Source organism: Diceros bicornis, chromosome 29 (assembly GCF_020826845.1).
Source record: "Diceros bicornis minor isolate mBicDic1 chromosome 29, mDicBic1.mat.cur, whole genome shotgun sequence".
NCBI lineage: Eukaryota > Metazoa > Chordata > Mammalia > Perissodactyla > Rhinocerotidae > Diceros > Diceros bicornis.
This window is the reverse complement of record NC_080768.1, coordinates 21,106,814-21,130,269: the sequence shown is the minus strand read 5'-3', so window position 1 is coordinate 21,130,269 and position 23,456 is coordinate 21,106,814. Positions and strand designations below refer to the sequence as shown.

At 38.7% G+C, this 23,456-nt stretch overlaps 1 protein-coding gene across 4 annotated transcripts in view; it reads right to left on the bottom strand.

Annotated features, from left to right (window-relative positions):
- Positions 1–23,456, bottom strand: part of MTUS1 (microtubule associated scaffold protein 1) — a 142,701-nt gene that overhangs the window by 35,604 nt on the left and 83,641 nt on the right. The window contains exon 1 of one of the 4 annotated variants that reach the window (XM_058525074.1): positions 14,276–14,459. The exons of the other annotated variants lie outside the window; for them this stretch is intronic. Coding sequence (XP_058381057.1) covers positions 14,276–14,396 — 121 coding nt within the window. The 5' untranslated portion in view covers positions 14,397–14,459. Of the gene's footprint in view, positions 1–14,275; positions 14,460–23,456 lie in introns of those variants that run through there. 4 annotated transcript variants of the gene reach the window in all.

Genomic DNA, 23,456 nt, shown 5'->3' with positions numbered 1-23,456 from the left:
CAAGATTTTTCTAATTTACCTTAAAATTCTACTGAAAGTGTTTGCTAGTAATATTGTTTGTCTAAATTCCTTGATTATATGTATACAATATATCTTCCTTTATATCTGTTTTTCTTATTGAATGGTTAATTCCATTTCTAACATTTTAAAGATAAGGAGATCTTATTTTTCTCTTGACTTAAGGAGATTAACTCTAGTGTTTTCTCAATGGACATAAAGTAGGTTTTAAAATAAAATATTTACATCTGTTAAGAATCTGTCAATACTTTTCCTTAAAGTGTTTAAACAGTTAAGAGTTGGAGTTGCTGTCTCTTTATTTATTTATTAGGCCTCTGAAACCATTTTTATTTTTTACTAGCTTTTATTTTAATTTGATAAATTTTGTTAAAGGCTTTTCTTATGCCACAGTGGCTTCAAATTCCTGAGGCAAACTTTTTATTTTTTCTTTTTTTCCACCATCTGAAATGTAACTTTTTTTTTATTATTGAGGTATAACTGACATATAACATTATATTAGCTTCAGGTATGCAATATAATGATTCGATATTTGTATTGCGAAATGATCACCACAATAAGTCTAGTTAACATCTGTCACCACCCAGTTATAAAGTTTTTTTTCTTGTGATGAGAACTTTTAAGATCTCCTCTCTTAGCACCTTTCAAATACGTAATACAGTATTGTTAACCATAGTCACCGTGCTGTACATTATATCCCCAGGACTAATTTATTTTATAACTGGAAGTTTGTATCTTTTGAGCCCCTTCACCCATTTCCTCCATCCCCCAGCCCCTGAGACAAACTCTTAATTGTTTCAGATATGTGAGTGCAACAGTAGCAACTATTCCCTGGTTTGTTGCTGAGAATTCAGGTGGCTTAGGTCCACAAGTGAGACTAAGCATCTATACATTTCCTTTATTATATTTTGGTTGCTTTAGCTTTTGGTAACAAAATGGCATTTGTGCTGATAAAAGTCCTATTCGCCATATTCTGGAACTGTTAACTGTGTCAGGGCGTATATATTCTTTGAAAGTTTAGAAAATTCCCTAGGACCCAATGCTCTATTAAGAATGCTGCTAAGATCACCCTAGAATGAACTTAAGTAGTTTTTGCTAAGATACACCCTGGAAAGCATCAACCGCCCAAGTTTGATGCATTCCAGTTGTGCAAGGCTCCTAGTTCTCAGCTGCTTTTTCATTTGTGCTGTTTCACCTCCAATGGCAATTAAGTGTTAGGGTGTTAACTCCCCCTAACGAGAGAAGTAGGGGAGGGAAAGCAACTGCTTCAGTAAAACCCAAGGTCTCCATGCACCAGCTTCTTTTTCTCTCAGGCTTTCTTAAGGCCAGAGAACTGGAATAACAAGAGGAGGGGCATCCCACATGCTAGCATCAGCTCCTAAGTGTCCAGCCATGAAAACCCAAACATCACGCCCAGAACACAAACACTGCTCTGCCTCAGGTAGTGACAGAAATCGTCAGATCTGCACATCATGATGCAGTTTTCAATGCTACCCACTGAGAATCTCGTTCAAATATTTAAAATATGATTCTGGTCATGTCTGTCTGCATAATGTCATAAGCTCAAATTGATGTTTAAGAACATAGAAGCTTTGTGATAAGCCTTCTCTAACACACCCAACACAAACCGTTGAATTCATAGCTGGTAAGCAAGAATTTATCCTATTATGAATTCTAGAGGGGTGTAAAATGACATCTATAGAAGGATTTTCATTGCAAACTTGTTTGCAAGGAAAAACTTGTTTTTTGCAGGAAAAAAAAATGTCTATAAGTAAAGGACTGGTTAAATAAATTTATGGTACATTTATATAGTAGAATACCAGAGCTCTAAGATAGAAGTAGGAAGCTCTCTGTGGTAAATGAAAAAAGCAGAGTAAAGAGCAATGTAGATAATATGCCCTATTGTATAAAGATGATAGGAATATACGAGCATATTTTCTTTTTTGCTTACGAACGCATAACAAAATGATCACGTAATACATATAAAAGTACTAACAACGTTTAGCTTTTCAGAGAAGGGACTAGGAACCAGACAGATAGAAAGAGTTATAACACATTTTTTTTATACGTTTTAAGCATGAGGTTAATATATTGCCTATTCAACATAGTGGTTAAGTGCGTGAGCTCCGCTGCTGGCAGCCCAGGTTCGGATCCCAGGCACGCACCGACGCACCGCTTGTCAAGCCATGCTGTGGCGGCGTCCCATATAAAGTGGAGGAAGATGGGCATGGATGTTAGCCCAGGGCCAGTCTTCCTCAGCAAAAAGAGGAGGATCGGCATGGATGTTAGCTCAGGGCTGATCTTCCTCAGACACACACAAAATACATATATTTCCTATTCAAAATTAAAAGGTAATATTATTTTTTAAAGGTGGTTAAAATGAATTCTGAGCACTTAAATCTTTATTTAACACTTAGACACCAAGAAAACAGTCAATCCATGTTTCTTCCTTGGGGACTCTAGACAGGAATTCAAATAACACAGGTTTTGTTGTATGTGAATACTCAGAATACATCTGCATTCAAGGAGGAAAGAAAACATTGACACATTATTCTTCTAAGAGTTCATATCTTCAAATTTTAACATAAGAGCAAAAAGCAAACAGACTGCCCTCTACCTAGAGCTGGAAAAGCATGGAGTGACCTCAATCTTCCACTCCATATACTGTGCTCCCTAAGGGCAAAATTGTACCGCATGGTAGCCGATGACCCAGTTTGAGGGTCCTTCCCTCCTTCCTCACTCCTGGCTCAACTGAAGATCAGAGATGATGCAAAAATCTCCAATGATGCTCAAAGCCCTAATGTTCATAAATAGGGTACTTCATAATACTGAAAAACAACAGTTTCCCTAAATCCTACAGGATTCATTACTTACATGAAATTAGCATAACATGAACCAAACTTTGCCCTTGTCTTCCCTTTATTAACATGTTACCATTTGATAATGCAGCTGTATTTAAATAATTTTTTTTATTTATTTATTTTTTCCCCCAAAGCCCCAGTAGATAGTTGTATGTCATAGCTACACATCCTTCTAGTTGCTGTATGTGGGACGCGGCCTTAGCATGGCCAGAGAAGCAGTGCGTCGGTGCGCACCCGGGATCGAACCCAGGCCGCCAGCAGCGGAGCGCACGCACTTAACCGCTAAGCCACAGGGCCGGCCCAATGCAGCTGTATTTAAAAGAATAAAATATTTTGTTTATTAACAGGACATGTTCTGATTTCAAAAAATTAATTTAATCAGAAACCTTAAAATTAAATGTTAACTTCTACATAGATTCAGATGCCTGTCAACAAGATAACTACCCCCATCATGTCTGATCTGACCTTCCTGGGATTCATTTGAATGAAACTGAAACCTCCACCAGGAAAACAAAAGTCTTGAATCAAAGACATTTGCTCCCTTGAAAAACCACTGGATAAGACATTTGCTATCTTTGTTCTTTCTACTCAGAAACCTCAAGTTAATAAAATTTGAAACTAGCCTAATAAACTTATTTAACATCTTCTTAAAGAAAGTAGTTGGGTAAAGAAGAAGAGCTCCATTTTTCAGGCTCAAGTCACTCAGGCATATAGACCCCCCCATGTCAAGGCTGAAGACAATTTTTGAGAGAAAGACTTGACTTAACCATTAAGACATGGACTAACCCACTAGCTGCTGAGGACATATCCATCCAAAGGCCAAATAACCCATTTACTGAATCTGCTGGCTTTCCGAATATTAAAATCAGGTAAGAGACAAGACCTACCAGGAGAGTTTGCCTTGGCGTCCATGAAACACAAAATTATACTCAGCATTTAGTAGCTAATGTTGCCTAGTTTTTTGTATACCTATTGACCTACTCATTCACTCACTAAGTATTTGTCAAAATCCATTGTGACGGCTTTGCTGTGGGGCGGTAGACCTGCCCTGATATCTTAGGGGGCAGGGGAGGCATGGAGGAGAGGGTGGTGGTGTGCAGGGGTGCACGAAGACACCAAGGGCCTCTGCTGAGTCATGTCTCCCTAGTGTGGACCTCTTCCTGCTCCACTCTCACACGTCCACCCATGTGTGTGAAGGTGACAGTCACTGGGTGCTGGGTGCTTTCTACTACATACCACATTGAAAACTAATGGTAATAAAATGTAGGTAATGAACTCACGGGCTGGTGCGGGTTCTCTAAATCTCTACCAGCAGCCTGGACAGACAACCGATTCCCTTCTTTCTGCCTTAATCTGAACCTACACATCTAAAACCCTTAGGAGGGAGACCTATCTCTAACACAAGTTCTCTCAGTCAGCATTTCCTCAACATTTGATGATGGGTGTTTACCCTGGAACATTCCATGAAAACAAAGCAACAACGGCAACACGACTTGATAATTAGATAACAGGATTATGTACGCATTGTAGTGAGAGGACTGGTGGAGAAACACCTGGATCAGGGGCAGTCAAGAGAGTGTTCTAGAGGCAGAGTTTGGATGGACATTTGCACATTGGGCAGAAAGATAAGCAGAAAATGCCAGCCAACACAAAGGCAGAGAGGCATGGCAGGCCCCTGGTGCCCCGGTATCCAGTGCCGACAACAAAGTCAGGACTCCTGAAGTCACAGTAAGATGAAGTGGCTGGAAGCATAAACACGGGCAAGGGCATGTGTGCTGTACAAGGTTTCATCTTGTAGGAGGCACAGAACGAGGCTGAGCAGGGTCTGGAGGCACTGTGAAGGAAGACCTAAGGGGGTGAGCAGGAGGTCAGGAGGGCGGCCCAGGAGGAGAAACTCTTGGGTCAGTGGCAGCGACAACAGGCAGGAAAACATGAGTGTGTTTATGAGGCAGAACAGGAAGACTTGGTGACCAGTCAGATCAAGGGAAATCCAGGACAAGTCACAAGTTTCCTGCTGGGAAATCACACACAGAGGAGTAGATGAGCATGTGAGAATGAGAGCGAGGGCAGAGAGAGGGGAAGAGTCTGATGTGGGACAAGGTTCGGAAGGTGTCATGACATTCTCTAACACCCTGCCCTTTATTCTCCAAGAACAGTCTCTTCTAAACTCACCTGCTCCAAAACACTTTCCAAATTTAATCATCTGCCATGTCCTTTTCCTCAGGAGCCATTAGCTCCTTATTCCCATTGTCCTGAATACTGCCCCTAACACAAGAGGATTAACACACACTTTCTAGTCGTATCAACTGAACAGTGAACCCACAGTAATCTGTACAATCTTACTAAGGTATTCTAAAAAATTATCTATATCACCAATTATTAGTATAAATGTATATAAACCTTTTTAGTGTTCCTTTCATTATTTGTTTATTCTAAAAGAGTTGACAGTAATCATAATTTAGGAGCCACATATAGTATTTTTCTATTTCTAGGTAGGTACGGCATTTACTTAATATGGAACATTTCAAGCTCAGCAAAACAGTGTTTAGACGTTTAAAATTACCCAAAGCTGGGCCGGCCTGGGGCTTAGCAGTTGGGTGCACACGCTCCGCTGCTGGCAGCCCGGGTTCAGATCCCGGGCGCGCACCAACGCACCGCTGCTCCGGCCATGCTTAGGCTGAGTCCCACGTAGAGCAACTAGAAGGATGTGCAGCTATGACATACAACTATCTACTGGGGCTTTGGGGGGAAAAACTAAATAAATAAAATTATAACCACAAAGCCAATTCTTTTGTGTGTGTGGGGGGTGGAGGGTGTGGACTTTAAGACATCTAAGCATTTAAAATTTTACATTACTATATTGTTAGAATTTGTTGCAATGGCTTGTATTATATGGAAAAGGGTTTTACTTTTTTTCAATTTTAAAAGTAGATTACAGAACAGGAGGCATATTCGTATTCAAAACTCCTATTTCAGGATAATTACGCTTACACAATTTTTCCTGAAAAAACAACCCAAACTTGACCTTGAACATTTTCCACGAAGCTGGCAGGAAACAAGCAGATTTCTCATGTTCTTAAAATGGACTACTAACTACAAAGAAAAGTTAATAGAAATTCACTACATTCAGAAATATTTTTAAGATGGTATTACCTCCCTCAATTTGTTGGCTTTGTAAATAATCTAGAGGTCCACCTTAATATGTTAAGTTTATGGATTTGTTTCAGGACTGAAAAAAGCATACTATGAAAATGGAACACAAGAAAAAATTTGCAATTAATACAATTTTAGGCCTGTAAACATTAAAAGTTCCGAAGATACTGAATAAAAATATTTTTATTCTAATCATCCAACAAACAAAAATTCCATTAAGAATATGAATTTTAGTAGGGGAAAAATCTGAATTTTTATTTTAACTTAAATTAGGAAACAAATATCTTTTGTTATACTCGTTCACACTGTATATGCACAAATTGGATAGGTCTTTTTTCAGAGCACAAGAGAGAAAATGTATATCCACCAAGTTCCCACTGACGTGAGCGAGGTGATTTTTCACAAGATAGAAGGCACTAGGTCCTGTTTTTTTTTCCCCTTTATTATTGAACAAATTACCTAAAATATTAAATACTAGCCTTCACGTGGACTTTTTTTTTGTCTTAATTATCATTTTGACTTAACCAATTTAATAGGTACATAAAAAACTGCTCGCCATCACAAAGCCTGCTATACCAAGCAGTGATTTTTATTTCAGTAATGACGACCGTGTACCAACAAGGTGTTCTTTTTAATTCAACACATGGAAGATGCGAGTACCAAGAAGAACATTCTGTCACCACTGGGAACTGATTCCAAAACAAGAACAAAAAGTCTACAAGGCCTTTCTTGCAGGGCCTACTTCATGTGCATTTACTATTTTAGAATTTTAAATGCTGCCTCTTCTGTGACTTTTCAGCTCAGGTGATGTCATCGTTGTGCCAATGAAGCCATGTCCTGTGGCTCAGTGCTCCATAACCACAGATGGTGTCCCTAACCGTGGCAGCCATGTTGTAACCACGTGTTTTTTGTCCGACAGGGCCCCTAGCAAAGCAGCATGGCTGAATCAAGGCACATGCAGACTTAACACCTGAGTTGGGGGAAAAAATCCCCAAAATGCACCAAAGTGGGTCAAAAATCTCTTTATTGTGTATTAAAGATAATTGGCTATCTTACAGTAGAAACAAAAATTAAAACAGCCAATTAAAACATTCAACATTAGGAATTCTTATAACACAAACAAATAGAGAATGTCGTTTTCAAAATGCCATCCAGTTAAAGAAAAGCAATTTAAGAGAGAGGTGCCTGAAACTCAGGTCGCCAGGGAACATTAGGAAAAAGGCAAGTCTCTCACCCAAAAGAAAGCTCTATTAGTTTTAATTTTCCCCAGAGCTATATAAGTGCTGGTGTTATAAAAAGGACCCTTGGTGCTGGCCTGGTTGCGTAGCAGTTAAGTTTGTAGGCTCCACTTTGGCGGCCTGGGGTTCGCAGGTTTGGATCCTGGGCGCAGATCTATGCACTGCTTATCAAGCGATGCCGTGGCATCATCCCATATATAAAGTAAAGGAAGATGGGCAAAGATGTTAGCCCAGGGCCAATCTTCTTCAGCAAAAAGAGGAGGATTGGTAACAAATGTTAGCTCAGAGCTAATCTTCCTCACCAAAAAAAAAAAAAAAAAAGGACTCTCACGTGCTAAAATAACCCAAAGTATCACCTAAACCAAATACAGAAAAATGATAAGTATTGGATACATTTAAAACCATAACAGTTATTTTTTTAACCTAAGAAAACAAGTAATGTGCATAAACTATTAATAAAACATTATTTTTAGCTCTATAACAGGCTTTAGAGCTAACAAAATGTATCAATCTATATTATTTCATTTATAGGATGATTTGCTACTAACAAAAACTCCATTAACTGGAATATCTCAATTGTTCTGATTAAATAAGTATTTACTATATATTGCTTGCCACATTCTTCCAGTTTCTCCTGATGAAAAACACTGCTCTACTTTCCATCCTGAATCCAACTCCAAACTATAATGTATGGTTTCCTTTCCGTGTGTGTGAAGATAGATACTACCTTAAAACGCAACTTAGTGCAGTAAAACTTTAGCTATCTGCAACTTGTGAGATTAAGATGTACTCTCTTGGGGCTGGCCGGGTGGTGCAAGCGGTTGGGTGTGCGCACTCTGCTGCGGCAGCCTGGGGTTCGAAGGTTTGGATCCCAGGCGCGCACCGACACCAATTTGTCAGGCCATGCTGTGGCAGCGTCCCATAAAGAGTGGAGGACGATGGGCACAGATGTTAGCCCAGGGCCAGTCTTTCTCAGCAAAAAAAAAAAAAAAAATGAGGAGGATTGGCAGATGTTAGCTCAGGGCCGATCTTCCTCACAAAAAAAAAAAAGATGTACTCTCTCAACATCTAACTTTTAAAACCTTATCAAAAATATTATCTACTATGAGTGAAAATTCATTTAACATTTCACTGCTTTCTTAAACAGACTGCCATAACTGCGAAACGGCACATTTTAAGGTCATAGCAAAGCTGTAGCTGTAAGACCACCATAGCTACAGGACCTTGGTATCAATCTACGACAAAATGTTTTTAGCATAATGCCATTCACAATACCAGTCCTTAGTAAATGCTCATCAATGTGGCAAGAGGCCAGCAAACCTTCAAGACTGCTTTCAAGAAAGCCAAGAAGAATGTGGATTCAGGGGGCCGGCCCCGCGGCTTAGCAGTTAAGTGCATGCGCTCTGCTACCGGTGGCCTGGGTTCAGATCCTGGGCGCGCACAGACGCACCGCTTGTCTAGCCATGCTGAGGCGGCGTCCCACATACAGCAACTAGACGGATGTGCAACTATGACATACAACTATCTACTGGGGCTTTGGGGAGGAAAGGGGGGGAAAAAAAAAGGGAGGAGGATTGGCAATAGATGTTAGCTCAGGGCCGGTCTTCCTCAGCAAAAAGAGGAGGATTGGCATGGATGTTAGCTCAGGGCTGATCTTTCTCACAAAAAAAAAAAAAAAAAAAGAATGTGGATTCACAGTAAGAGAACAAACAGGTTCTGGAAGCTACATCTCTCATCTGTTATTCTTCAATTCAGTCCTTTTGATGTCTCTTGTATTCTACAAACGATTGAATCTTTTAACTTTTTACAAATTCTAACATATATGATTTTTTTCATGGATGCTTTCTAAAATGGCTTTATTGGCTTCTATATTTTGTAGTGAGAGAGAGAAACAAGAGAAATTGAATTCTATTTTTCATCACCTTGACAATGCATGAATACAATACCCACCATAAATGCAATACTAATAAAATATTAATCTTCTGTTAACACATTTCAAATATAAAAAAGCCACATTGAAAGTTGAGAACATTCTTTCTCAATGTATTATTTTATAACTGAAAGTTAATTCATTTAAAAGATCTAAATCAAATATTAATCTATATGTCCAAATAACAGAATGACTTGAAAGTATTTAATTGAAGTAATTACAAAATAAGTAATCATTACCAAAAAACATTCATATCGTAAAAGAGAAAAAGCAACAAGGTCTGTTGGGAGATTCAACTTGTTAAATTACCTACTTTTCTTATTTATAAGCAGTCAATATCTCAATATTTTGAGAAATAACCGTTTTGCCTACTGGGTGGCAGATACTCATAAGGCTCTAACCCCACTTTTACCTGCATGCACTACAGAGACTGGAGAAGTCAAACACTCAATTTCCCAGCCTCCTTTGCAGGTAGAGGTAGCCATGTGACTGAGATGTAGCCAGTGAGATGTAAGCTTTAGTGATTTGGCACCGCCCCCTCCCTATTTTTTTTTTTTCCCTGCCTGGAGCAGCCATTGTGAGATCATGAGGCAACAATCATGAGGAAAGGGCTAGTAAAGAGCAGAGATGTTGATCCTGAGGTTGCTGAGCCACTTGAACATCATCAGAGCTGCTTCTCTTTAGTTGAGATCAAAAAGCTACCTCTTAGTTAAGCTGTCTGAACAAACTGCGGCTAAAAGCAGTTCTACTGGACAATCTCAAAAAGGAATACCAAACATAACACCATAATTTGGCGACTAATTAAACAAATTTGTTCACATTCTGCCTCACTCTTACCAAATATCTAGTCAAAATGGTTCTCCTTAGTGCAGCTTTAAGTAAATGAAAATATTCTGTTCTATGAATAATACTTCTCCTGTCCTTCCTCAATATACACGTACACACACCCCTCCCCCTCCGCTATAGTCATTGCTTTTACTCTCACTAGCTCAGCAAAAAGAATTCTGTTTCTTAGCGCAATGAATTGCCTTCACTTGAATCAAAGAGAATATTAACTCTTTGAGGTTCAAAATGGCACTTTTCATAACAGTTAATACAGGTATCTCCAGCTTCACAGAAAAACTGAATTCTAATAAAACTGGTGGCAAGAATATTTCTACTTAGAAGATTTTTTTCCTTCTACTGATTCATTATAAAACTGGAACTATGTTGAGGCAAAATTCTGAAATAGACTGAGCTGAATACTTTTGCAAGAGAGACTATTGCTCGAACTTTGGCGAGTCAGAGAAATCACTCCTGGACCTCTTAGATGACGTTAGCACTTCCCTGGTGCTGAGAGCTTCATCCATGCCTGACATCCTGCAACATCACCCAAAACTCTGACCAATTCACTCTCTTTCTCTTCTTGCCCCTATTTACAGAGGAACTTACATCCTGGATCTGACAACACACTGCCGATGGGCACCACGCAACAACAATATACCGAAGTGCACGGTCCCCTGTGTCAGGGTTCAGTGAAAGGGCCTGTTCTGCTTGGGTCCCTATACTCCCCATCCTTATGGCTAATACCTCTCTCTCCACGTTCTACGCTCAGGCATATTTAAATTCTTGCATTTCCTTGAAGGAGCCATCCTCTCCCTCACCTCCAGGCTTTCACATGTTGTTTTCTCTGCCTGGAACACTTTTTGCTTCTTGGCTAATTCTATATATCCCGAGCTCCCAGCTTAAATGGCATTTCTGGAAGACCTGGATAAAGTTAGCCTCACCTGCTAGGAGCTGCCTGGGCTCCTAATCCATGCTCTACCATGATTACTTGATGTTCTACAATGTCTCCCTCTGTTACACTGGGGGCTGTGTGTGAAGGCAGGGGCCATGTGTGACTTAGTCCTGGCTATATTTTCAGCATCTAGGAGTGTACCTGGCACACAGTACATGTCTAATAAATATTTATTTATGAAATGAATGAATTAATCCTGCAATGTGAAAGACAGTCTGGAAGCAGGGGAAAGGCGGGCAGCAAAGACCAAATATAAAACCCTTCAGGGGGCTGGCTCTGTGACATAGTGGTTAAGTTTGTGCACTCTGCTTTGGCGGCCAGGGGTTTGCAGATTCAGATGCCGGGTGTGGACCTACACACCACTCACCAAGCCATGCTGCGGTGGCATCCTACATGCAAAATAGAGGAAGACAGGCACAGATGTTAGCTCAGTGACAATCTTCCTCAAGCAAAAAGAGGAAGATTGGCAACAGATGTTAGTTCAAAGCCAATCTGCCTCACCAAAACTAAAACTAAAAATAAAACCCTTCAAATAGCCCAATGTATTAGGTTGGATGATATAAAACTGTCAATATTTGGCCATTTTTTTACTTAGAAGAGCAATTTCAAGTGCTTCAATTTAATAATAAAGCCTGAACTAGATTGGTGGCAGAGAATAAAAACAAACCGAGATTTCAAAGGATAGAGTCTTCGATTCTTGCAGCTAATTGGTTGTGGATAAGTGAAGAAGAACAATGATTCAAAGGTGACTGAGGTTTGATGACAGGATAAGGGAAAAACATGGTGTCATGAAGAGAAATAAATCAGGAATATTAACTGAGTTTGAGAGAGAAGGAGAGAATTAGTTTAGATGAGATAAATTTTCAGGTGTCAGTGATACATCCAGGGTTTTTAAATCTATAGCCCCAAAATTCATAGAATTTGAAGTTAAAGGAACCTTAGAAATCATTTCGTCTGATTCCTCTATTTTGTAGCCATGTATGGTTAAGTGAGCAATGTCATTCACGTGGTTAGCAGAACCAAGAGGACAACCCTGGGCTCCTGGAATCCAGGTCAATACCACTGCTGCTACGGCAACCAACACCCCTTCCTTTATCAAGAATACAAATGCAGGCTACTGCTTACAGCCCATATGGGTAAGAATAAATGCAACGACTTCAACATCCATTTTATTGGAAGATTTCTCAGACTTTAAAGTTATGTAATATGGATAAGCTCACAAAAGATTCTTACTGGGGATAAGCAGAATTATATTCTTTACATAATTTTAAAATGCTTCCACACACAAACTCCTTTTTCATCACTACTATTCACCAGATCTAACAGAATTACAGCAACATTCACAGCTGGGAAAATCGATAAGCCAAAATTCTAAACAGAAGTCCCAAGTTTTAGTCCCATCTCTGCCATTGACTGTGTACCCTTGGGCAAGTTAATTCACTTCTCTGGGCCTCCAACTTCCTGGTGTAAAATAAGGTAAACTAGATCCCTTCTAAGTGCACTGTAGCTCTAAAAATTGTGACTGCAATCAAATGAGTGTTTCAGAATATTTTTATATAATTTCAGAAAATAAAATGTATCTAAAATATCACTATTAGTCAACTCTGGTAATAAAAGCCTTGTTTCTTTTGCTTAAGCTGCCTTGGCAAGCTATCTGCTTCACAAAAACACTACAAACAATCTAAAATGTTCACTAACATAAGATCAGTTAAATAAATCATGGCTTGTCCAACAATGGGATACTCCACGACTATTAAAAAGAATGAGGTAAACATGTTAACAGAAAAATCTAAGATATATTAACTTTAAAGAGCAAGCTATACAAGGGAATATATAGTATGCTTCCATTTGAGTATAACAATAAAGGATATAAAAGATCTACATGGGCTTACATGCTCTTAGAAAATTATCAGAAGGATATCGAAGAGCCAATGAGGGTGGCAGCCTCTGAGGAGAGGGCAGGGGGCTGCATAAGGAAGAGGCTCACCTGGGCTGTACAGCCCTCTGTATTGTTTGGTTTTCTTTTCTACTCGGAGCATGGATTAATTACTTTTTTAAAAAAGTTAAAATTAAAAGCTATTTGGAGCTATTTTAGATCCTACAAATGATTGCAAACATAGAAAAACATTTTTATTTTTTCACCTTTTCATCTTATAAGGTTGAAAAAATGACAGTGGCATTTAGGCCGGGAGAGGAAGAGCCACTGTGTCCCTCTTAACTCGTCTTATTTACCTCCAGCTGTCAGCTCAGCCCGAAAGGGAAAGGCTGGCAGACTCGAGTGACAGGTCAAGGGGAGTTATGAAATCTGGGGAAGAGGAGCTGGAAAAAATGAGAATTATCCCCCAGAGAAGGGAGACGCTTCTGGGAAAAGCAAAAACAGCTGAAAAAAGTCACCAGGGACAGAGATGGAAAACAAGACACACAAGGGCTGACATGCACATGAAACAAGAAAAAAAATCTTCTGTTTACATACTCGATCCTATGACAGTTCACGCTAACCAGCCAAAATCAAATAGAACAGCACTCCAGTTTTCATAGCGTAAAATCAACCTATTTACCATAGTTGCAATTATCATCGAGAACAAGAGGTGGGCAACGTGAGGCAATTGAATCCTCTCAAAGTGAGCATATTTACATATGCCTAAAATATACACTGCATTGATTTCCACCTTAGGCACAGAAAATAAAAAGCAGACACAAGCATAAACCATCAGAGGCAGTGTTTTGTGCCTGGAAACATTTTCACTGAGAAGCTTGGAAAACTTAGTTTGTGGCTCACTTATTACTTCTCCACAACCATTAGGGTGTTTTATTTCAGAAATGTTTAGAATATGGAAATATTTTAGAATATTAAACTAACCTATCATAATCTCAGGGAGAAACTGTATAATGCAACACTACAGAAACTCTCTCAGTTCATCTCCTTCTGGAAGGGAAAGAGAAGTACTCTTCTTGATTTACCTATGTCCTATTACCAAAATCATCTGAGATAAAATGTGACTCAGGTGCTGATCTTCACAGATTCAGTTGTTGTCGGAGAAAAGAGCCAGGGAGCACCAAGGCAACCATTCTGCTTTCCACCAACAAACTGAGCACACATCTGCGTGCAAACAGTAAGAGTACCACATGCTCATGCGTTGAAACAAGAGAAAACTGCTTACTTTTACAAATTAAGCCTAGTTCTCTCCTTAAAGCTTTCTTTTCCCAATTATCTATCTCCTTAGAAAATTTCTGATAAACATTTGCAAGTTAATCAAGATGCCCCCCACGCAACCCTCAACAGAGATCTGTGCACACGAACCTGTATGGAAAATAACAGTGCTTTTCCTAAACCCCGAAGGCAGTCGGAGATTCCGAAGCAATCCTTTGGCAGTCAGTCGCACGTGAATGGTGGATAAGGAGAATTTGGGAGACAACAACATGTCTTCAGAGCAGGTAGAAAGATTTCACAGAAGAAACAGCTCCCATGGACCATCACATACTATCTTTTTAAACTCAGCACTCGTCGAGGCCAAGAAATACAGCGAGAGGAAACATGTCTACAGAGCAAATGTCATCCGCCACACGTACACAAAAGAAAACCCCAGAGCTGTCCAAGTGCTCCTGGCTTCCGATTTCACTCCCAGATGTTCCCAAAACAGTGCTCTTCCTCTGCATAAAATCTCCTCTTAGCAGACCCAGCAGTACGCAGCCTCTGAATTACATCACACTGTACATGCTTACAGGGTTGTTATGGTTTTCATCAGAGATGGTAAAGGGGAGGAGAAAGTGGGTGGTCTTAGGAGCTTTTTTTTTTAACAACCAATAACGTCACAGATGCTCTAACTACTTGGAAGATCATTAAGGGAAATTAACTACTTCGAGTGCCTAAGTTTATTTAATAATTAAAAAAAATAAGGTTTCATTAAAGTACCCCGTGTTCTGATTTTAAAAATTTTAATTATACTCACACTAATCACACTGGGCATCTTTTCAGATATTTTATATGTAAACCTATATATAAACCTGATACCGTGGGATAAAATTTTAAAAAATAGCTTCAAGCAATAAGTGTTCCCAATTACAATTTTTAATAAAATTTCTATTATAATATATTAATAACAGATTGATAAAATGTTCAAGTTCAACTTTCTCACGTTCTGAGGACCTCACTAATAACCAACAATAAAAGGTTAATGCAATTTCTCTACCAGATGTAATATAACAGTTTTGGAGGAATAAAAATTAGTTAGGCAGTATTCTAAGGAGTACACTTGACTAATCACTTTTGCAGAAAACCAGGTGGCCTCTCAGGAATGTTTTGAGACTAGGAACATGGGGAAGGGTGAAGTCATGTGTATCTTTTACTGGGATCCATGAAATGTTTATTTTAGTAGAGTGGTTTGTAAAAATACATTAAAATACGATGGCCAAAACCAAAAGAAATTGAAAGATAAAAGTTATGGATACAAGAACATTACACTAGCAATATGCTCACTTAAGCTATTATTATTAAACCAGGAATAGCCCAAACTCTTAACATTTTTTAATTTAAAAAAGCCCAAGAAAATGTGTAAAAAATGATCTATGCCCGTTTCCAAGATTTCCTAAAAAAAAAATAAGACTCAGTAACAGACATAAATGTAGAAATTGTTAACCATAAATAAGCCTATTCAATGCTGTTCAAATGTGCAGGAAGCACTCTTTTAGAAATTCTACAGAGCATTTAGGCTGTGAAGAGGAAAGGAGACAGGCAGGAAAGGAAATTTTGAATAATTCCTTCCCCTTCTTCACTCAACCCCCCACCTGTCATTTTAGAGGCTGTCAACAAGAGAGACAAACCCAAACACCTTGTCAAGGGTTAGCTGTGGGAAAGACACAACTTTTTCACACACACACAGTGGATCTTGTAAACACATTGTGCCCATGGCAACTGAAGCACGAAAACCAAGGGAGTCAAGTCAAGAAAAGCTACATTTAGGTGTTGCCTTTTCACTTTAACACAGTTCATTATTAAAAAACAACAACCTTTTTCCAGATTCTGCATATCAATGTCAAAATCAACTCTCCTCCCTGCCCCCACCAAAACTTATAAAAACCAAGATACCGATCAGCATTAAAATTATAAATAGAATAAAGTTAAATATTGATATTATTAAAAATAGACGTGACGGGGCCAGCCCGGTGGCACAAGCAGTTAAGTGCGCACGCTCCAATGCAGCGGCCCGGGGTTCACTGGTTCGGATCCCGGGCGCGCACCGATGCACTGCCTGGCAAGCCATGCTGTGGTGGCGTCCCCTATAAAAAAGTGGAGGAAAATGGGCACGGATGTTAGCCCAGGGCCAGTCTTCCTCAGCAAAAAAAAAAAAAAAAAAAAGAGGAGGATTGGCTGATGTTAGCACAGGGCTGATCTCCTCACCAAAAAAAAAAAAAAAAAAAAAAAAATAGATGTGACACCATCTCATAGAGGATGGTTTTTTTGCAGAAGATATGCTTGCTGTTTAAGTAATAGTAAACTCTAAATTATCCTGGTTAAAAGGGGAATCCTTTATCCTAAACTGTCCAAAGAAGAAATTAGCAACGTGCCACCAATTCATCATATTCGTTAAAATTTTTACATGAACTGCACTAAGCTATACCACATATATTAGAAGTAAGTGCTGTTAACGATCTTTTTAAACAGCAAAGACCTGCAAGAATCAAGAGAAGCAGTGCCAGTCAGAAGGAAAAGTCAGAAGGGGTAGTTCTTGTTTGCACAGTAAAGTACAACACACAAAAGTAAGACGGTGCACTAGATAGAAGACTAAGAGCAGCTCAGGCTGGGTTTCAATTCTTTCCCAAACATAGTCTGCCCCCTGGTGGCAATCTGGCGCAAGCGAGCCAAGGCAAAGGGGCAGCCTTGACAATCCATTAACAGTAATAGCCAACTCTTACAACCTACTATGTGCCAGGCACTGTCCTAAACACTTTGTACGTATTCACTCTTTTAAATAACTGAATAGGCAGTTATTGTAGCAGTACAACTATTTTTGTAATATATATCTTTCTGGGGGTTGGGGAAGCACAGATTTAAAAATGGGGTCAAAAAGGTTCTTTGAGGGGCTGGCCCGGTGGTGTAATGGTTAGGTTCGTTCACCCGGTTAGGTTGGTGGCCCAGGGTTCGAAAGTTCAGATCCTGGGCGCAGACCTACGCACCACTCATCAAGTCACGTCGTGGTGGCATCCAACATACAAAATTGAGGAAGATGGGCTCAGGGCTACTCTTCCTCAGCCAAAAGAGGAGGATTGGCAACAGATGTTAGCTCAGGGCCAATCTTCCTCACCAAAAAAAATTTCTTTGATTACTTATTTGATCAGCTGTTGTCACTTGTACACTATCTTGCGTAGTTTCTGAAGTTATACTAAATATAGAAGTACCTAAAGATAAGAAAGTGTCCGTCTTTGTTATTATACAAAGTCTTGATTTATGAGAACATGGTAAGGATCACCACAGACAGTAAGGCATAAATTAAAGAATTTTTGGTGCCTAAGATAGAACAATGCAACTACAGTTATAAAAATTAAGAATGAGTTTTTATGAAGCGCAGCAAAGCTTGTTTTAGGATGTCAAGAGGAAGAACAAAACCATGATTTACAATTGTACACACAGTAGGACCTCAACTGTAAACAAAAAGATTCAAGAATGTTGAAGCAAATATACCAAACTGCCAGCAAGGCTCTGGGAGTTGGGGTGGGATGATTTTTAATCTCTTTGCTATATGTTTCTGTATTTTTCCATTTTTTAAACAAAGATCATAGAGTGAGAAAAATACACTTTTAAAAAAGTTTAAGTGACAGAGTAGCTTTACAAAAAGTCTACAAAATAAGCTGAGTTTCTACTAATGACACAAATAAAGAAAAACAATGAAAAAATAATTGTATGAAGCCTTTAGTAAGGCTTAAAAAACAAAAGAAGATGTGCTATGGATGATATGTGTTTGGCAGGTCAATGTGCTATAGTATCAGTATGTACATTCAAACAAGAATCACAGATTCCGCTGCAGTCTGTATAGAAGCGTGTGTGACTGTGTGAGTGGCGGGGGGCAGAGAGAGAGAGTGTTTAATCAGTGACTTGCTTTCAGAAAACAATGATGCTATGATTCTAGACATGATTCTAGCATATGCTGTGCACAGTTGCTTAGATGCTAGGAAAAGCATCCCAACTAGTCTGATTTGTTTATTGTTGTTAACGATCATGAAGAATCTGGAGAAGATCAATATTTAAACCAGGGATTCAAGCACCTTTCTTCAACCAACCTTCCCTAGAACTCGAACACGGCGTATCAATCTTAACATCTATCCCCTTACTTCCCCTAACACAACCATAATTGCCACATTTTCCCCATTTTTTGCCTCATAATCTTTATTATGTTCAAATCTCTATTGAAATTGTAAAAAGTTCAATTCAGGGTTCAATTTTTTCATAATGTCCTCTTCCTTAGCAGAATGAAGAATGCCTATAAGATATATTGTGAGTAATGATCCAAAAATTCACGTAAAACAATTAGAAAAAACGTCAACCTCCACCCACCCATAAAAGTTCTCCAAGATCAGCAACATTGCCTTTTATTTCTTTGGTCTCCCAAAATAAGAGCAGTAATGTTTTATCTATGTACAATGTTTGTTTTTAAAAAACAAACAAAATTGTCGACTGTAGAATATTTTTTTAAAAAATAAAAGTTAAATTACCTGTATATCATAGTGCTCTGTAACCGGTTTTTAAACCTAATATAAGCTTAATAAACTTTTTAAACATAAAAATTTCACACATTTTTCCACGGCATTAAATAACTCTCTATATTGTCATTTTAATGGCTTCGAAAATGTCATTTAAATGTCACTGAACATAATTTAAACATCTGTCATTTAAATAATTCAGGTTGTTTCCAATTCTTTCCCTCTTCTAAAGAATTCTGAAAAGCAATAAATAAGTAAATGAATTATTTTCCTAGAATCAATCCTGATAAATGGAACTCCTGGGTAGAAGTCTTTTGCTATATGTACCGAAGTGTCTCCAGAGAGGCGGTAATTGATGTTCCCTCGGGAGTATGGATGAGGCACCTGGTCCCCACTCACTCACCAACACCAGGTGGTACTCTTAAACACAGACAAGAATTGATAGCATGTTATTTTAACTAGCACTCTGTAAACTTTCTCCTATGTATCTTAACCCTCCATATTTCTTCTTTTGTGTCTATCCATGTCATTTTTTATTGTGGAGTCGTCTTTATTTTCTCATCTCAGAGAGCCCTATAAGAAGTAAACAGGTTGTATATGTTGTCCCAGTTTGTTGTTTGCTTAATAGTGTTTATAATTTTTTTATTGAGATATAATTGACATAACACATTAGTTTTGGGCATACAACATAATGATTCGATATTTGTATATATAGCAAAATGATCACCACAACAAGTCTAGTTAGAGTCAACATCCATCACACATTTATAACGTTTTTGACTAAGAGGAAGTCTAAAACTTTTGTTGTCATGATTGTTAATCTTTTCTTTTCTACTCATGTTCCTGGAAAGGCCTTTTCTATCCAAGTCTATATTCTTGGTACTCTTATCATTCTAATTTTTGTTTAAAACTTCAGTCAATGTGGAATATATTTGTATGTAGCGTGTGAAGTAGGAATCGAGCTCTGGCTAAAAAGAGCCTTTGTCCTAACAAGATTTATTAAATAATCCATACTTTTTCCTGATTTGAAACACCAAATGTATCACAGATCAAAACAGCATCTGTTTTTTAAGTATGAGAGCAAAGTTTTAATCAAAAACCAACACTGAAAGATAGCCTCATTCCTACTCTCACCAGAGGAAACCCTGGCCACACCAGAATTACCTCATCAGAGCAACCATTTGCCAACACTTGGAAAAAGGGGGTACAGAAAGCAACCTTCTCCTGCTGTGCTGTGTTTAGTGAATACGTATGGAAGGAGCAGTGCATTTTCAACTCTCCAGGGCAGACACCATGGCACCTGAGACAAATGATCTTGTGTAAAACAATCAGGGCGCTGGATAAATACAACTCTGATGCTTTGGTATCCCAAACAGATTTAATGTGTAGTAGAACTAAGGTAATAATAGTATGTGGTATGCATGACATCTTCCTTATAAACAGTAAACCAAGTTTTATTTAGAGTCAATGTCGGCTAGAATCTTATAGCATCATAATCTTTAAATAAATTACAACAGCTAGACCCCAGGAGGATGGTTCTTGACCTGCAGTGCTTTTTCCTGCTTGCTTGAAGGATTTAAAATAATTCAACTTCATGGAGAAGAAGTCTAAGAGTAGGCCACTAGAAGCATACAAACGATGGAAAGGATTATCATCCTCACCATTCCTGGCAGCAGGAGCAGCTATCATTTGAGAGCTTTTTATACAGCAATTTTACGAGGTCAAAATTATTCCTATACTGGGAATTATTCCCAAAATAACTCCATATTCCCAAAAGAGAAATCTGAGACTTGGAGAGGCTTAGCAACCAGCCCAAAGTCAGGAAACAAGTAGACTGTGGCAAGACCAAGATTTAAACCAATATTCAAGGCCTCAAAAGTTCCTTCTCTCTCTGCTCCTCTTGTCTTATGAGATAATGGAATTGTCTTTGAAATAACTGATTAAAGGTTAAACTAAAACTATGATATACAATTTTCAACTACTGTATTAGCCAAAAATTTAAAAAATAGTACCCAATGTTGACCAGAGTATGGTGAAGCCAGCACTCTTTTTTTTTTTTGTGAGGAAGATAAGCCCTGAGCTAACATCCATGCCAATCCTCCTCTTTTTTTGCTGAGGAAGACTGGCCTTGGGCTAACATCTGTGCCCATCTTCCTCCACTTTATACGGGACACCGCCACAGCATGGCCTGACAAGTGGTGCATCGGTGCGCGCCCGGGATCTGAACCCGCGAACCCCGGGGCCGCCGAAGTGGAGCGCGCGCACTTAACCACTATGCCACCAGGCCGGCCCGCCAGCACTCTTTTATGCTGTGAATCATGATATAAACAGATATGAAGCTTTTGGAAAACAATTTGGTTATTTGACTACAAATATGCACGTTTGATTTACTCACACCATTTTTAAGAATCTATCACAAGAAACTTCCCCAAACTTTGCAAGTGATAAGTGTAAAGATGTTCATCATAGAAACATTTATGAATGTGATACAGAAACATCCCAAATATTCCTGAGGAGTAGTTAAATTTTGGTGCACATGCTAAATGTATTAGTCATTAAAAGTGAACACTTACATTAAGTGACAAAACAGGATATAAAGTTATCTGAATTTTATTTAAAGTCACAAATTTTAAAAAACTAAGAAGTGATTCCTAAACCTCTACATGCTAAACTTTTTAGAATTTAGCAAACTGCTATAATTGACTATTTTACTAAAATGAAAGGATATGAAGTTGGTCAACTTAATCTTCACCACTGTTTGTTAATTTAAAAAAAAAAAAAAAACTCTCTCAGTGGCCGGCCCAGTGGCATAGTGGTTAAGTTCATGCGCTCAGCATCGGCGGCCTGGGGTTCACAGGTTCGGATCCCGGGCGCAGACCTACATGCCGCTTATCAAGCTGTGGCAGGAGTCTCACATATAAAGTAAAGGAAGATGGGCACGGATGTTAGCCCAGGGCCAGCCTTCCTCAGCAAAAGAGGAGGATTGGCACAGATGTTAGCTCAGGGCTAATCTTCCTCACAAAAACAAAAACAAACAACAAACAAAAAAAAAACCCTCTCTCAAAGCCACAGTAAATTATTTAAAATTTAATGCTCAGAACAACATGTTTGTATGTGGAGGCAATGTCTTCTGTATCATCTAAAAGATGACTATTTGCGGGCCGGCCCCGTGGCTTAGTGGTTAAGTGCACGCGCTCCACTGCTGGCGGCCCGGGTTCGGATCCCAGGTGCGCACCGACGCACTGCTTCTCCCGCCATGCTGAGGCCGCGTCCCACATGCAGCAACTAGAGGGATGTGCAGCTATGACGTACAATATCTACTGGGGCTTTGGGGGAAAAAATAAATAAATAAATAAATAAATAAACTTTAAAAGATGACTATTTGCAAGCAGAATATGAAGAAAGTCAAGGTGCTTTGCAGTCACAGAATATTATAGCAGCGAGAAACCTTAGTGATCAGTCATTTCAATTACACAGAAAAGAAAACTAATATCAAAGAGGTTACAAGATCCACTTCTTAGCATCAAAGCTGTTCCTCCTAAAGCCAACACACGGTGACTTTTCCTCAGCAGGCTCATCATAATATCAGGTTAGTCTTAGATAATAACTATCAACTAGAAAAACAGGGCAGTCATATTTATGATTTTTGGAAAACACATGTTCATGCCACATAATCTAGATTAAATCACAATGCTGACCCCTTAAAATACATCTTTTTCCATTGCAATTATTAGATCATTGATTACTAAGAGTTAATTGGAGTCAGGCAATCACGAACTCTGTCACATACCCCATTTCTACTCCATGGTTAAAGGTTTTGCCAAACAAAACCACAACGTGATTCTTACTTTCCATTTCTTTTCTCACTTAATCAGGAGTTAATTTGCCATTCTGATAACCTTACCTGTCAAGGGTCACTGATATGTCAAGGGTCAATGATATGCTTTGGCAATAAGGCATGATGTCAGCCCAACAATGTGGCAAGGGAAAATGCCTAACGCTATTAGTTTTTCTCTATAGTAGAAAGGAGATATATATTGAGGATTATTATTTACTATGCCTGTCAGAAGAAATATCCTCTATAACAGTTTACATGATCATAGACTTGAGACATGAATTAAGACATGTCTTACGTGAAACTTTCCAAGTTTCATATTTAATTCAAATTAAAACAGGTATATTAGAGGTATTTAACACGCTCTTTTACTGTGACCAATATCAATGGCAGCTTTCAAAGCACTGAAAAGTTACACACAAATACTTACCAAAAGAAATGCAAACATTTTGTGAAATCTACAAAATATTGCTGAAAGAAATTAAAGAAGACCTAACTAAAAGGGAAGACATCCCATATTCATGGATTAGAAAACTTAAGATTGTAAAGAAGGCAATACTGCACAAATTCATCTACATATTCAATGCAATGTCTATCAAAATCCCAGCTGACTTCTTTACAGAAATTAACAAGCTGACCCTAAAGTTCACATGGAAACTCAAAAAACAATCTTGAAAAAGAAGAAGTTAGAGGATTCATACTTTCTGATTTCAAAACATAACACCACAGTAATCAAGGCAATGTCATACCGGGAAGGACAGACACATAGATCCATGGAATAGATTTGAGAGCCCAGAAATAAATCCTCACATTTACAGCCAACTATTTTTAACAAAAGTGCCAAGACATTTCAAGGGGGAAAGAATGATGTTTTCAACACATGGTGCTGGGACAACTGGATATCTACATGCAACAGAATGAAGTTGGAAGGACTGGCCCGGGGGCGCAAGCG